At 53.0% G+C, this 16,651-nt stretch overlaps 1 protein-coding gene across 2 annotated transcripts in view; it reads left to right on the top strand.

Annotated features, from left to right (window-relative positions):
- Positions 1 to 1,624: 1,624 nt before the first annotated feature.
- LOC134502603 (hexokinase-2-like) overlaps positions 1,625 to 16,651 on the top strand; it is a 32,505-nt gene continuing 17,478 nt past the window's right edge. Inside the window, exons 1-3 of one of the 2 annotated variants that reach the window (XM_063311015.1) lie at positions 1,625 to 1,784; positions 12,500 to 12,662; positions 15,264 to 15,412. In XM_063311015.1, coding sequence (XP_063167085.1) covers positions 1,722 to 1,784; positions 12,500 to 12,662; positions 15,264 to 15,412 — 375 coding nt within the window. In that variant the 5' untranslated portion in view covers positions 1,625 to 1,721. The remainder of the gene's footprint in view (positions 1,785 to 12,499; positions 12,663 to 15,263; positions 15,413 to 16,651) is intronic. The other variant, XM_063311014.1, reaches the window with a different exon arrangement.

The raw sequence follows: 16,651 nt of genomic DNA on the forward strand, positions 1-16,651 counted from the left end.
AAATCTCAAAATATAGAGAACTGCTCAGTTCTTGAGCATAAATCAGGCAATAAAACCCTTGTTCAAGATGTTAGCAATATTTGAAAGTGAATTTACAGATACGACACAAAGCTTTTTCCCGAGTTCCCACATCTGCCTGCTAAGCTATAATGGGGTTACGGTGATGTGTGAATAACGGCACTGTGGTTATTAACTGAGATTATGATTTTAATTACCAAATATTGGCACAGAAAGTTGTATTGCCACAGACAGCTTTTAGAGGCAGTCATCTTTTTAGTAAGTTTTAAAAGTTAATGAACACATATTATTCTTAAAATTAGTATAATTATCGGTTTACCACTTGATACTGTAACCTCTAGCAAATGGAAATATTATGGAAGTTTGCAATTTTAGTCACAGTATCAACTTCCAATACTATACTTTTAGAGTAGGTTCCTTAATTAAATTAATTCAGCTGTGTTGGTTCGTGGAAGAGGAGCGAATTCTCCTACGGGGTGCTGCAGCTGATGACTTCGTTTCTCCCAGGTAGGTCACAGGAACTGAGGTCTGGCTTCAGCAGACAGGCTGGGATAGGAGCGCTCCGCGTGACTCATTCGCGAAATCAGCGTTCCCGGAAGCCTCGCGTCTGCCCGGCCGGTGGCTGCCTCTTCTCCAGCTTCGTCGGGAAGCCACGCGGACCGGAGGCCCCGCCAGGACGGGCGACCCGAGTCGCCAGAGAGGCGTTTCACTCCGCGTGGAGTGGATCCGCCGCCAGCCCCCGCCGGCTTGGCTCGGGTGGGGAGGGGCGCCCCACGTGCAGCGGCACAAGCACGCGGAGACCCGGCGGGGAGCCGGCGGCAGCGGCGGGGCTCGGGGCGCCCGCGCTCAGCCTCCCCGTCGAACGCAGCGGGGCCCCGCAGGGCAGCCCGGCTCTTCCGGCCCCTCGCAGCAAGCGGCGGAACGCCCCGCCGCCGCGATCGCGATCGCGCCTCTCGGCCGGGCCCCGAAGGCTCGCTTCGCCCCTCGGCTGTCCTGCGCTCCCGCGGCGGAAGGCAGCGCACCTCCCCGCAGCGGAGAGGCTTCCGAGGGCGCTGGGCGGCCCGCTCCGCGCGCCCGCCGGTCTCCGGGAAAGGCAGCTCCTCCTGCCGCCCGCCGAGCGACCCTCCCCGAGGGCGCCCGGCGGTGGGTGGCACGACAGGCTCTTCCGGGGCTGCCCAGGCCGCGCGCAGCCCTCGCGGGCAGAGCAGTACCCGCTCGGGGCCACGGCCGGCCCGGCAGCCGACGCTCCGGCGAGAGGAGGGAGGGCGCTCGGCACGCGCGCAGAGGCAGCAGCAGCCGCCCCCCCCCCCCGCGGCCGGGAGCGCCGTGCGGCTCGACACGCTCGCCCGGCGCTCCGCCCGCAGAGGGAGCCGCCCCGGGCCACGCCTCGGGCTTCCTCGCGCGCGGCCGGCGGGGCGGGGCGGGGCGGCGGCCTCGGCACGTGCCCAGAACCACGCCGCCCGGCAAGCTGCAGGGCGAGGGCGGGCCGGCCGCGTCCGGATCGGCCGCTCCCTCCGCCTCCCCGGCACACACCCGCCGCCCGCGGCCAATGGGAGACGGCGCGCGGGCGCGTCACGCGGAAGCCGGCGCGGCTGCCCTCGCCGGCGCGGCTGCGGAGTCACTTTGTTCGGCCGGCTTCGTCCGAGCGCGGGTCTTTCGCATCGGGCTGAGCGCGGCTCCCGGGCCTCCCGCAGCAGCGCGCCATGATCGCCGTGCACTGGCTGGCGTACCTGTTCACCGAGCTCCACCACAACCAGGCGCAGCGGGTGAGGCGGGCGCGGCCGGACGGGCGAGCGGGCAGCACGTGGGGGCAGGCCGGGCGCGAGTGCGCCTCTCCCCGCAGGCGGCGGCGGGAGGGGGCTGTCCCGCTCGGCTCCAGCCTCGCGGAGAGGCTCTCCCGCCCTGCGACGCGCCCCGGCTCACCCCCGGGAGGCGCGGGGTCGCCGGGGGCGGGGGAGAGCGGGAAGGGGCGCGCTGGGCGGCTCGTTCGCCTCGGGATGCCGAGCGAGACGCCTCGCTGCCGGGGGAAGGCGGCTGGCGGCGGCGGCGAAGCGCTTTCCCGCGGGGCTGCGCTTCTGAGGTCCGGCCGGAGGAGCGGCCCTTCTGCTCCCAGCTCCGTGCAGGGCGCGCCGGGCGGGCCTGTCGGGGCGGGGGCGGACAAAAGGCCGAGCCGCCGCCTCGGGGCAGCCTCGCGCGGGCTCCTCGGCTGCCTCCTGCTCCCGCGCGTAACTTTCTCCGAGGCCGAGCGGGTTGGAAAGCGGGTTCCGCTCCCCGGGCTCGCGCGCGGAACGGCAGCATCTCCCGCGCGCCGCTGCTTCTCCTTCGGAAGTCGGTCCGGGTCGCTTCTGGCCGGACGGGGCAGGCCTTGCCCGGCGCTCCCCGGGCATCTCCCGGGCCCCGCGGCCGGCGTGGGGAGGGGGCCCCAGAGCGCGCGGTGCTGATGCTTGGCGCCCGGCCGAGCTGCGGTTTCCGCCTTGGGTTGCTCGCTTGTTACTCATCCTGAAGAGGCGGGGAACAAACTTCCCTCCCTGACGAAACGGAGCCGCTTTACAGCTCCGCAGCCGGGACTTACCGCCCTCGGTTTAGAGCCGGTGCTGGGAGATCCGACGATCAGAGTCCTTGCGCCCCAGCGAAGGCGAGCTCTGGTCCCAAACGTGGGTGGCGGGGAGGGCCGGACGCCGCGGGCGGGGGGGGGGCGTATTTTCCCCTTGCCTGAGATGCGCTGAGCAGCTTTCCCGGGGAAGTCGCTCGGAGTAGGCAGGACCATCCCAGGTCCCTTACAGCGGAGGACTTCCCGGTGGTCGGTTTTGCTGGCCGGGGCTGGGAGACGTTAGTTGAGAGCTTCTCCTGAGCGCACACCGGCGCACGCCCGCAAGTCCCTCACGGTCAGTTTGATCCCCTGGAGTGTGATGCCTGCGAGCCCTGAGCGCAGAGGTCCTCGAGGGGGCTCAGCCTGCCTTCAGCCCGCGGCTTTTCCCGCAGCAGCGGCCGGGTTGCAGAGAGGCACCCAAGTCCCTTTGGAGGGTGGTGAGCCCGAAGAGGTGCGTTGGGGATCTGGAAGATGCTGGGGGCCACAAGGGGCTTGGGGGCACCAGGGTCACAGCGCAGGTTTGCTGCTGCGGCTTCCTGGCTGAGCTGCTGTTCCGTTGATCCCTTAGCAGCAAGGCAAGTGTGCTGGGCCATGCTAGAATGAGGTTTTCAAAATAAAAACCAGGCAGAACTTTTATCGCACCATTGTGGCTGCCATCTTGACTGTTCTGACCACATCCTGCAGATATTCCTGCTGGGAATCCAACAGATTCAGTGGCTTTGTTATTTTGGGTTTGGGAGCAGGAGAGATCAAAGCTAATAACCCATCTGCCTTTCCTGTTCCATCACTCCTCCTTAAAGGGTCAGCAGGAGAGTTTTCTGTTTCATCTTGTCTCTCCCCTTTAGGAACAGATTTTGCTTTCCTGCTCTTCTTGCCGTCCAGCAGAGCCCCACGAAGCTGCTTCTGGTGGCGGTTTGGGGCTCGGCTCGGCCAGGAGTTCAGCAACAAAGGCGGCTTCCTTGTCCATCCGTTTTATGCCAGATCTCAGTTTTTGTCCTTGGGTTAAAAAAATGACTGATAACAGAGCAAGGTCAGGCAGTCCCAGCCTGTTGCTAGGAGAGGCGTTTTCTTGTGGCAAACCACGTGGACTGCCTCCAAATTAGTGGTTCCTTTTGGCTGCAGAGATCCTGTAACTGGTGAAGATTTTTGCAGCCCACCTGCCTGGCTCCCGGGCAAAGGCAATTCCTTGTTCTGCAATTCAGCGGTTCCCACGCTAAAGCCACGCACGATCAGCTGTTCTTCAAAGAGGAGCTCATTTCATGGAATGGAAATAGGATGAAGTTTGTCTTGACCTTGGGTGGCAGTTCGCTTACCAGAGATCCGTGGGGGCGTCAGGTGCATGGGGGCGGTCCTGCATTTGACCCCGCCTCCCTCTCCTTTGAGATCCAACAGCCCCGCCCCCAATCTTCAGGAAAGCAGGAGCTGGCTCTTCCCCCAGGCCAGAGTGGGAGGAGCTTGTTGTGGGTTGCATCAGGGAGATAGGTTGTGGCTTTTTCTGTTTTTGGTTTTGTTGTTTTATATATTGCTTTATTCTTGGGTTATAAGCCACCCAGAGTTTGGAGCTGGGCAGCTATACAAATGTTTTAAATAAATAAATGCTGGGCACCACTGGGCAAATCTGTGCCATACCCCCGCTTGCCGTAAAGCACAGGGCATTCATTCTGTGGCAGCCGCAGTTTTCCACAATCTCGCCTTGCTCTCATCTCCGTATTTCTCCCCCGATTGGACTCCCTCCCAGGGCGGCCTCGGGGTGGGCAGTATCTCCTGGCCTCGGTCCCCATTTCCTTGGAAGGAGGTCAGCGGGCCAGGAACGGGAGCAATCAGGGAGGCACCAGTTGCAGCCTCTTAACACCTTTCCTGTTCCTCCTCCAACAAGTATCTTGCAAGGCCCTCCTCCTTTCTTGGTGTGAAATGTTTCCAGGATTCAAAGGTTATCTGGGGACTCGGCAGCCAGGCTGAGGGCTGCATAGAAAGTGGCAGGGAGGTGCAAGAAATCCTAAGTGACCCGCTGCGAGCAGCTCCTCGGCTCCTCTCGTGGTGCTTTTTCCCGGGCTTCATTGGGCTGGGCTGGTGACAGAAGAGGGTGTGGGAGCAGAGGCGGCCCAGAGGATGTTGCAGCACTGTGATGGGTGGAGGTTTTCCCCCCACCTAAGTGGAGAGGGCAACAAGGCCAGAGGAATCAGGCAGCCGCTTTGCTTATCATGCACCTGTTATGCGCCGCATGTGGGTAATTGGGATGACACCTTTTGGAGGTGAGGCAGACCAGAGGCTGTGGTGGCAGGGTGAGGCTTGGCGGGGGCTGCAGATGTCATGCGGGACTAGCTTTCTCCAACCGGGGATGGCTGGAAGGTGTTTAACTAGCTCAGTAGCGCAGAAAGATTCCCTGGCAAACAGATCTGCTTGGCGAGCTCATTATGAAAATGCAGGGGAAGTAGAAGGGCCTTGCAAGTTCCCCACGGGAGGAAGAATCAGGGAAGGGTTAAAAAGAAAACCAAGCCTTACTTTTCACGCCAGTTCTCTGCAGAGGGCAGGTGTTTTGGTTGTGGCAGTGATCACTCTCTGGAATGAAAGGAGCCAGCTCTGCTGTGGTGGAAGGCAGATCCCGATGGATGCCAGGGAGTCCTGGCCCGCCTAGTGAGCCGGGCGGTGCTCCGCCGGGTGGCTTCCTGCTTGTACTTGCAGAGTGGAGTCCTGGAAGAGGCCCCGGAGTGCTCCAGTGGGGATGGGAGTGTGTGCAAGGAGAGAGCAGTGGTGGCATTGCCAGTATTTCGTCTCTCTTGCCAGCACGTGCTTTACACCCTGGCCACTTCCAGATGCTTTGGGCTAGGACCTCATCGCTCCCAGGCTTGTATCAAGGGGACTGTTATTCAGGCATCGGTCAAGGGACATCGATATTTCCGTGCCTGCCCCCCCCCCCCAAAACAAGCCATGGGGGACGGAGGTGCGGGGGGTGGCTGAGTCCCTTGCGGATGAGATGGCCTCGGGAGGGTCACTCTGGGAGGCCGGCTGTGAGAAGCTGGGCCCTCGAAAGCGATCTTTCTGGCAGGTCCTTGGCAGCAGCAGTGAGATGATCAGCAGGAGTTTCTCACGCTCCTGCAAGGGGGGGAAGGTCAAAACGTCGATGGACCCTTTTTCCTGCCTTAAAATGTAGCGCTCCTACAACTGGCAACTTTACTTGGGTAATTTGTATTTTTAAACAGGGCAAAGCCACTTTTTTTTTTTTTAGCATTCTCCGGTTAATCTGCCTGAGAAGCCGGGATGACTCAAGGGGCGGGTGGGGCACTCCCTCTTGCTACTTCCGTCTCCTTCCCCTGCCTCCCGCCCCCCCCCCCCCCGCAGCTCCCTGCAAGGGAAGAACAGGTCACCTTCGCCAGGTGCCTGAACCGATCTCTTGCAGAGGTGGTTTGAAGTTAAGGTGGGGCTGTGACTTCAAGGGCAGCTGATGCCAGGGGGCTGCGCAGGGATCCAGATCTGAAGGCAAAGGGGTGATTTGGGGCGTGGGCAGAGTACCCATCAGTAGCCTATTAAAGAAGTTGCATCTTTCCCTTGCCTCTCGTGGCTGCTCTTTGCCAGGGAGAGATGCCTTTGGCTTAAGCTGTTCCTGGCAGGTGCCCCCTGTGTGCCCCTTTCCCCCTCTGAATCTGCACGGCCTATGCTGAAGTGCTGGTCTCGGTCCAAAATGAAGGAGGGTGGGAAAGCTTGTGGGAGGAGGCCGCCTACTTTCTGTGCTGGCAGTGCCCTGCTTGATTTGTGGCAGAGTTGCCTGACTCGTTCGTTGAGATGCCTGGGCAGGGAAGGACAACATGCATTTTGTGGAGCCTTTGTATGATGGGGAAGCAGGACCTGAGACTGCTGCCCCTGAGTGGGTCTGAGAGCATTGGCGGAGGGCCAGGGGCACGCTGCCCTTTGAAAAAAGCACGGCCCGCATGGCCATAGCATTTCCCCCAAGGTTGAGTCAGTAAAACATGTGAATTGTAACTGCCAGCTCCAGTACATTGGATTGTGCAATCTATAGTTGAAGTGGGAGAAAATCTTTATCCGTTGGTTATTCTTGTAAATCTGGCTTCGGAAGATATCAGATTTGATGAAAGGAGGCTCTAAATGGCTCATTTTCCTTGATGTATCGCTTCAGACTTTAACATTCTTTGCTAATACAAGCAGGGTAACACCAGATGGAGCTCAACTTTGGGAAGATGTGACATGGCATGAAGGACTTTGGGACTTCCATAAACCATAATTCAGTTTTCATATATTTTTTGCTCTGCCTTAGCACGTTGTGGTTACTGGCATGCCCTAACTTGATAAATGGCTGCATTTCTGCTGTTGTGTGCGTGAAGGACACTTGACCTCTAGCTGAGCATTGATCTAATGAGATCTGAGCAGTGCTGGGAATGAATCTCCTTTTCAAGAGAGGAAGGTTGAAAGAAAGCAATCAAGGAAGTGTTGGTGGCTTGGTGGTGCATGACACTAAGCCAGGTTTTTCTCAACTTTAGTTTGTTGAACAAGTCCTTGTGAGCCTCGTTCACACATCCCACCATGTCAAAAACCACTCAGATACTTCATGGCTTAGCAGAATGTATTCCAGGCCACTCAGGTCATGGTTGCTGACTCTGATGCGCTTGGTGTTGGTTAAGGCTGTCTGGAAATGTAGGGTTTGATTTGGAGCTTCTGGGTGGAAAGATTGGGCTCTGCCTGTCATGAGCACTGATGGTGAGCAGGAGGGGGCCCCTATCCAGGGGGGAAAACGCATGCGCAGTACTGAGGAGTGGAGCAGCCATTCAAAGAGACACAGATCAGACCCACCTTGACTTTGGGGTTCACCTGTCTGGGTTTTTCCCACGCTTCTTCAGTTTGGTAGGATTTTCTGTCTAATGTAGCAGTAATAAAACACTAGAGACTTTCTCCTCGTCTTGGCATGGTTCTTGCTTAGCCAGGACACTGCCACAGGGTTACAGTGGGCACATGTGTGAGAGAGGGGAGTCCATGCAAATGTCCATGAGCTCCCCAGCTGTAGTTTCTTTTGGCTGATGGAAGCCCGTGGAGCTGATCTTTCTCATTGACTTCCAGGTTCCCTGGCTGCCAGGGCCAGAACTGGTGGGGGGGGGCATGTGCCCCAGGTGCCACACTGGGGGGGGAGGGTGCCAAAATGGGCGTGGAATCCATGTTTGCCCCGTGTGACAGACCCTAGTTGTGGCCCTGCTGGCTGCAGACAAGGGACAAACATTTTGTTTGGGAGGAACATTTCCACTGGTCTTCAAGTTGACTTTTCTTTTGAGTGGGATTTTGGAGATAATTCCAGAGAGTGGGGCAAACTGACTAATTCTGCAGCTTTTAGGGAAGTCCTAAAGTTCTTTCCTAAATTTTCCTGCGAATGCGCCCAGTTGGTGGTAGGAACTTAATGTTTTGAACCAACCTGGCTTTAATGGGAGTATTATAACCATCGTGGCTTTAATGGGGGTGTTATTAATGTTTTGTTACTTTTATGTAGACCTCTAGACCCGTTCGGTGTGGTGGTTGAAGGAGCTGGACCAGACGCCGGGAAACTGAGTTCTAGTCCTGCCCCAGGCACAAAGCCAACAAGGTGACCTTGGGCCAGTCCCTCTCTCTCAGTCCCAGGAAGGAGGTGGCAAGAGAAACCACCTCAGAAAATGCTGCCAAGAAAACTGTAGGGACTTCCCAGGCAGTTGCCAGGGGTCAAGACTAACTCCTGTATGTGGTGATGGGGAGGGTTTTTTCCCCTCGAACTTTGGCCTAGAAATACTTTAAATAGCTGTACAGTTCTGGGGCAAGAACAGAATATTGGTTGTCCCTTGTGTGTTCTGTGCATTTTATGAGAGCTTGGTTTCCTGAACCTTCAGTGCCAGCAAATGACGGCATGAACAGGAATGCTGCTTACGACAAGCTGTTGCGTTTCCAGATGGGAAAAGATCACACTGTCTGGCAGGCCTCACTCCTTTCTGAAAGAGACGTGGATTCCCCATTCTTGCTGGGCTGGTCGCAAGGGGTGGAGGGTTTCCAGGGTCAGACACACCCTGCTCCTCTTCGCAGGCCGGTGGCCACATCGTCGTGAAAGCAAATAAGGTTCCGTCTTGTTTTCTCTTGTGAAAGGAAACAACTTAAAGTCTCAGAGCTTCCTGCTTGACTGCAGATATTGGAAGCGAGGAGGATGCAATCATGCTGCAATGTGGGAGGAAGCAAAGGGATTGCAGGTTTCAAACGTGCTGGAAACAGGGACCGGAGAACTAAAATCGTGACTTAAGGCATAATGTAAATCCATAAAGACAATCACTTTATTTGGCTAACTGAAGCTTTACAAAATTGTTGCAAACATTTAAGTTCCTAGAATCTCCATCAGGCAACATGGTTATGGAAAAAAGGCTGTAAGTTAAATCATTAAGTTTAAATTAGAACTGCCAGAAATGGCTCTCTGGAATTCTTTGAAACAGGGAAATTGGAATGGCTTCACCCAGTTTCTGTAGAAGAATCCTTGTCCAGCAATTTGACAAAAGCAGAGGCAAAATAAAGCCTTGAGGGAGGGACTTCCTCTTGAAAATGTCTCATGGGGGTTAATGGAAGTGTGGAAGTCAAGGAGGCTACAGATCCCTGGAGGGAGGATAAGTGCAACAAAACCCCCCTCCCCTTTGGCCAGCTTGCAACCAAGTGAAAACACCACAGTTCCCTTCAAAATAAATGTCAAAATCAAGTTAGATTTCATCCAAGTGAAAGATAACTGGTAAAAAAAAAAGTATCCCTGAGAATTTCTCTGTCCAGCACTAAATTAAATCAATAGCTGGAAAAATCAAAGAACTAAAAAAAAAGTTTTTTTCCCCCTTGGGAATATCTATGACTTCAAAAGATTGCCAACTTCCTGTTTTTAGCTGATTATGAAAGCAGATCCTCCCTTGGCTTTCTGCAACCTCCCCCCCCCCCTTAAATTATTTTAGTGTTTTAATTCTACCCTGTTTTAATGTTTGTGTTTTAATTCTACCCTGGTGGCAACTGGAAGCTAATCAGAGGGAGCCCAGAAGTTTTGGAGAAGTTGGTGTCCCTGCCTGAGGGATCCTTGGCTGTGGCCTGGAGCGCCCAGCAGTCTGGCTCTTTGGCTGCCCGCTGCCCTGTTCCCGCCGCAGAGCTGGCCGGGCGACTGCAGAGTCTCTGGAGGTGGCTGCCAGTCAGAGCTGGATTCTCTGAGCTGGATGGACGGAAGACCCCATTTCCCAAAAGGCAGCCCTGGATTTTCTTGCCACTGTTAGCACTGGCACAGCTGGCCTTGGGCACCCTACTCTGGGCAAAACTGGGCTGCCCTTGCTCCCCGCTCAAGGCTGCCCCCTTTCCTTGCAGAGCAGGTGGGGCTGGACCCCCTGCGCCGTCGCTTTCTTCGCGGGCTCCTTGCACGTCCTCCACGGTTCCTCAGCTCTGCCTCTGTTTGCACGAGCCGGCAGACTCCGGGCGTGCCTGTGTGCACCGGTTGCTGGTAGCGGGGTGGGACAGGTGTCCTGTTCATCAAAGTCGCTCTTGCCAGAGAGGAGTGGTGGCCATGTGTATTGGTGTGCATTGTACTTTGCCCCAGAGACTTTCAGATGCAGCCCTTTTCAGGCATTGCTTTTATAACTGGGAAATAAAATGCATTTCTGTATTTCTCTGTTGCCAACTTTTGACCTGGCTCCTCTTCCGGCCTCTTGCCCCAAGACTCCAAGGAGCATAATTTGGCGCCACTGTTCTGTTCTGTTTCGTTTCGGCCTCTTCGAAATCCTGGTTCTGCACCATGGAATGGCATAACATTTAAGAAACATTTGCCAAGTGGTTGATAAACTTAATTCTGGAACCGAAGGCAAATCCTGGCAAGCCAAAGCAGTTTCTCCACCAACAGACGAGGAGGGCAGTGGCAGCGAGGAGACGGGCGGTTGTTGAGCCAAGCGTGCCCTGCCGGCCCCCCTTGGAAATCTGCCTTCCGTTCAGTTGCACTTTCATTTGGCAAGGCCTGGGTAATTAAATGAGCCGTTCCCAGATGGTGCTCACTGGCTGCCCCTCTGCTCTGTGACCGAGGGTTTTGGTGAGACGATCTGGGCTGCGGCACGCCATGGCCAAGAGGAAGGGCCCCCTGTGCCTGCGGCTGCCTGGCCTGGGTGCCCCGCCCCACCCCGCCTTTGAGAAACCGCCCTTTGGGTGATTGCCGTGAAGTCAACTGTGGCCTGGTAAGGCAGTCCTCCTGTGTGCTGGACTCCTCTCCTGGCGCCTCCTCCCCAGCCAGTGGGACCAGGCCGGGCAGGGCGGATGTGCTGCCAGTTCTCCACCTGCAGAGAATGCTGGTCCAGGCGTCAAGGACTGATTGGTGCTCTGAAGTAATATTTCACTTCTGCCGCAGCTGTGGGCAAGTCAATATCTCTTTATCTCAATTTCCTCTCGAGTTTGTTGTTGTTGAAGTTGCCAAGTTTTGTAATTTCTGTGTGTTTTGCTTTGTAAGCTGTTCTGGCTCTGTGTGAAATAGGCAGTGATCACTGGTTGGTGTTCTTTCCGGACATTCCCTGATGCACGTGGGGGTGGGGGGGGAACGTGTGGTTCCCCAGCCGTGAGAGGCCATCTCCCACCCCTCCTGAGCATTGGTGAGGTTGATGGGAGTTGGAGTGGGTGCGCTGTGGGTTCCCCAGGCAGAGGAACAGGCAGCAAGTGGTCAGCATCAGGAGGAAAAGCACCGAAGCGCCTCCCCTGCACTGGCCCATCCTGGCGGGGCAGTGGCTGCTGCCTGCCAGCCAGTCACGGCTCTCCTGGGTTTTTGAGCCAGAATTTTCCTCGTCTTGTCTGGATATGCCAAAATCTGCACACAGCAAGCAGATCATGGGTCTTCTCGTTGTCCTAACACACAATATAATAATACAATACAATATGAGATACAAAATAATACAAGAATATAATAATATTCTTCTGGTAGCCTCCGTTCAACACCTGAGCTTTTTACTGACCTTTAGTCAGATCTTGTTCAACTAGTGGTCTGGTGCCACAACAATCAGCTTTTTAAAGGGTTCAGCTAATTGGAAGACAGGAACGTTGCTTTGCCCCTCAGTTCTCCCCATCTGCTGCAGTGTTGGGGGCCAGCAATCTCTCCTTGGCCATAAGGGTGCCGTCATGTAATCCCTAACCCTGGCTTGGGAACAGCTGGCAGTTTTAAATGGGCAGCATCAGCTGGCTGACGTCACTTGAGCTTGGAAGTTGGGCAGGGTTGGACCCAGTCTGGACTTGACCGCCCCAAAATCTGAGGGCTAGCCTGAGGAGTCAAAGTAACCTCATGGGCGAAGGCTGTGGCATGCCATTTCTGTGATGCACCACGTCCTGCTTGACTGGGCATCTTCACTTTTTAATCGGGGTTCATACATGCAGATCCACCCACTTACTCTTTTGCGGGGTAAGCAAGATTATGCAAAGCACAGAAAGGAGGGCTAAGCAATAGGAGACTAAGGAAATGAAAGGCATGAGGTAGAAGAGGAACTGTAGCTGAATCTAACGTACAGCAATACGGTTTGTCATACCTTTCTGTACCTCTCGTGTCTCTGAAGTACCCAATTCTCAGGTCCCTGTAAGAGAGCAAAGAGAGGCCCGCCGTTTTTTGCTTTTGGTAAATACTCCTTCCTGACAACAGGCCACATGTGAGCCACCACCTTGCCGCCAGTATTTGCATGTCTTAAAATTCCTTGATCTGTTCTCCCACACTGGTGCAGTGGGCTCCTCATTGGTCCATACAGGATCAAGCATTTCAGCTCACCCCTTCTCCTTCACACAGCGAGGTCTGTGGTTTGGATTCCAAGATGCTGTCGGCTTTGGGTTGATGTCCATGTTAGCTCTTGTGGTTCCCGCTGCTTTTGAAAGCGGACTCATTCATTTTTCTCCCGTTGCCAGATTGACAGGTACCTTTATCACATGCGGCTTTCGGATGAGATGCTCCATGACATTTCAGATCGGTTCCGGAAGGACATGGAGAAGGGCCTGAGGGCAGACACCAACCCTACAGCTTCTGTGAAGATGCTGCCAACCTTTGTGAGGTCCATTCCTGATGGAACAGGTAAGTGCCATCCCCAAAAATAAAAAGGGAAGGTTTGAGTCAGCTCCAGGCTCCAGAGCTCTTTCGATTGCAGAAGCTCAACCCTTCCTTATATCAAATGCATGTCTGGTGCATGTTAAGTGCCTAACAAGGATTTGACTCTTTCTAAGGAACCTTTCTTAAGCCTTTGGATCTTTCCTGTACGAAAGGGCCTCCAAAGATGGAGATAGTTTTTTCTAAATTCTGTAGCGTATGGTGGTATCTGTTTCAGGAGTAGTTTTCATCAAGTTGAAAGCCATTTGGGAGACTTGACTTATGTATGGTTTATTGTGCATGTATTTTTGTTTTGCCCATTACAACATGTTGTATGAGTGTTAGAAATAAGGAACAACCTGCTTGCTTACAAGGTATCCTTTTTCAAACCACCTTTAACAATATGGGGTGGGGGGAGTACCCTTATCTGCACATTGATGAGATTTATTATTTTTTCTGGACTGAGGGCCATTCTTGACCGCATGCCAGAAAGTACAGGGATGGGCAAACATTAAATCTGATAGATTCAACACCTGTATTTAGTTAAAATTAAATATAGTTGTGGATACAAAATGGTCTCCATATATTGATAATATTCACCTTCTGTCATACCAAGCATTACAAGATAGTCACACATTCTAGAAGTGTTGTGGGAAAGCAACACAGGTTTTGATTTCTTCTGCGCTAGGATGAAATCCCCTTTGCTTCAGTTGGGTTAAACTTCTGCTGAAATTTAAATGTCATTCCATAACTATCAGGAGAGGCCAGTCAAGACTTCTTGGAAGAAGTCTAGCGCATTCAGCTGTTACCAGCAAACAGATAACTCAACATGCAGGAAGTTGTTACCATAGTTGGAGTCTCAATCTTCCAGTTCTCATTTTAGCAGGATAGTTCCTGTAAACTCAGTTCATCCTACTTGTTGTTTCCTGGCTTAGAGAGGCCAAGTTTTGTGAACTCATGCAGAGCCGTGTATGTGTCGGTAAAATTTGCATTGGGATCTGCCTTATGCTGAGTTAGGCCATGGATCTCCCAAGTTCACAGCACTAAGTGGCAGCTCTCTTCTCAATTCCTAGCAAAAAAAAAAACCAGCCCCACCAGGAAACACTAGAACCTTCCACAGTCAGTCCCCCACCACTGAGATCTTTGGGTCAGGAAAGGAATTATCTGCATTGTTTTTTATCTGCTCAAGATAAGTAAAGCGCACTATAGCTGATAAATGCCACATTAGAGTGGTCTATAACACAGAAGGGGCCAAACTACATTCTTAAGCTCTGGTGCTGTTTCTCTGAACAATCGTTTTGAAGACTGTAGGCAAGACTGAGTCTAACTTAAGGCTCAAGAAGAACCTCCAAATAGATGCCACGTGTCTTTAAAACAACCACTTGTTCTTTTAGGCCACATCCCCCTGACCTTGGGATGTGAAAATGGACTTTCTATCAGGTTTCTTCCCCTGGTCTTGGATCCCTTGGCAGCTCCTTTTGATGTCTATCAGCTGCAGCAGCTTTTGGTGAAGACACAGAATTGTGTTTTGGGGGGGAACTTCCCAAGTCCTCTCTTCAGGGACCACTAGAGTGTTTGTGTATGAGAAGAGAGTGTCCAGAGGCAGAGAGGAATATTTCTGAGCTTCTGATTGAGATCTCCCTGGGTGGACCTAGCACTGGCTTCCTGTCTTCCAGGGAAAAGGCCTGGTGGTGGGCCAGGAATGCCTCCTGGATTCAGCCCCTGATGCTGCTGTCAGTAAATGGAGCCCAGAAGGGCCAGAGAGTTACCAGTAGGCACCCTGATTGGTTGAACCGTGGGCCAAGACAGCTCTTTCCAGGTGCTGATCAGCCTCTTTAAGAAGCACAGAGCTGTGTTTTTGCCTAAATCACAAATTGTCTGCCTTAGATACCAGATATTCTGCTGGGGAATTTCCCACCAGCCCCCTCTGGCTTTAGGGCTGTCTCTGGGACTGGCTCTTACCAAGGCAGCAAGAGAGGTTCAAGGGAGTCAGCCCAGGGGGAGCTTGCTTTCTTGATTCCTCATCAGTTGCTTCCTGCTAAGTTGGCTTCTTTCCACAGCTGGAACGTTGACACCCAGGATGACTGTCTGGGGTATGTTGTTTGACCCGGGTCGCTCTGATACCAGTGAGCTGCTAATAATGCAGGCTGTTGAAGGGATGTTGGGCTGTGGTAATTAAGCATGGTAGAAGTACCAAGAGTGATGCATTAGGCATCTCTCCTGTGCAAGACCTTGCACCAGAGAAAGAAGCCACGCAGGCTCTGAATTCTCTGTTGACAGTGCACACACGTGCTCGTAGCTCAGGCTATGTATTCTGCAACCTGGAAAAAGCTGAGCCTCCTGGATATTCATCTAGCCAAGGTCTCCTCTTCACTGTGGTGAGCTGCAGGCTGAGGTGGTCTAGTTGGCATGAAGATTGGTTGGTTGACCATCCTCAGGGATGGTCAACCAACCAACACTGAGCTCTTCAGTGTTTGAAGAGCTCAGAGCTCTTTTGTTTAGTATTTGTATCCTGCATGCATGCATGAATGAAATGGGCTCCATCTCTCTCTCTCTCTCTTGTTCTTTCCCCACCCCGGATTCCTACAGAGGAAGGTGACTTCTTAGCGTTGGATCTAGGTGGCACAAATTTCCGGGTGCTAAGAGTCAGAGTTGCAAATAACGGCAGCAAGAAAGTTGAGATGGAGAATCAGATCTATGATATCCCAGAAGAACTGATGAGAGGCAGTGGAACACAGGTGAGTTCTGCAGCTTTTCTTTGACTCTCTGGTTTTGGCTACCCCACCTTCTTCCTTGGGGAATAACCTGCTTTACTTCTGTGGCAGAGAACCTCTGGATTCCCTGGAAGGCTAATTAATATGCTCGTTATGGTAACTTGCAGCGCTCCCAAAGTATGTCTCTAGCTTGTTGTTTCTCTGGCCACCGTGGTGCTGCAACTTGGCAAAAGATGATTCTTGTGTTCTTTGAGTATCTGTGAGTTCCCCCATCTCAAAAGGGCCCTGACACTCATATGCACAAAGTACAGTATTACCCTGAAACATGCAGCCAGTTGCTCTTTGTTTGTTTGTTTGTTTTACTTTTATGTCATAGCTCTTTACAGAGTATTGAAGACACAGAAAATTAAAACAATGCAGTGATGCTTACAGAGCAGTACAGATCAAAACTGAAAACCCAGCAATATCCAGTGGAATGATTTCTAAACCAAGACCTGAGAAAGCCTGTTTGCAAATGTACACTTTAATTGCCTAATGGAAAAGGAGGCTGGTGTGTTTCCTTTGGTTGCGCTTGTGGTGGCAAGGCTAGGGTGAATCCAGAGGTTGGCCTTAAAACCAAGGGAGAGTTTTAAGGGGCAAAACGCATTGTGTCAGCGTGGCTTAGGGTTTTCAGGTGGCCCACTACGGCTGTAGATCCTTTGAGGATGCAGTTCAAGTCTCTGGTGTTGGAGGTGTAGTACGCAAATGTCTTTTGTGTTTAGATTTTTATGTAGTTGGGATACCTTAGCTCTACATAGATTAGAATAAAGGCTTTGGCACATCTGGACAAACCCAAACCATTTGGAGAATCTGAGACAGTCCAAGTGGTGCCCTTGGTACATCATGTGGCCTGGCCACCTTTAGCCCCACCGCTACCCCCCCCCCCCGTGTTCCCTGCATCCAGCATAGGAAAGCCTTCCACCTTGGGCTTCCTTCACTTAACATCACATACTCTGGGATGCTATCTTGTTTCAATCATTTCTGCAGTTCTCTGACTCCTAGAAAATTACAGGGAGGTTTTAAAATTTCCTATTACTTGTGATCATTTTTTTTTGAGACATTGATTGGCTTGTATTGAATTCTTATACCACAAGATATGGAACAACCAAGCTGTTTTGAAAAAGTTGGATTTTGGATTTTCTATTCCAAAATGTATGCTGTCTGCCATTGAGAGAATGATTCCATGGTTATTCTGGGAACTGATCCTGCTTTTGGTAGATTTCG

This window comes from Candoia aspera, chromosome 9, assembly GCF_035149785.1.
Source record: "Candoia aspera isolate rCanAsp1 chromosome 9, rCanAsp1.hap2, whole genome shotgun sequence".
NCBI classification, from domain to species: Eukaryota; Metazoa; Chordata; class Lepidosauria; order Squamata; family Boidae; genus Candoia; species Candoia aspera.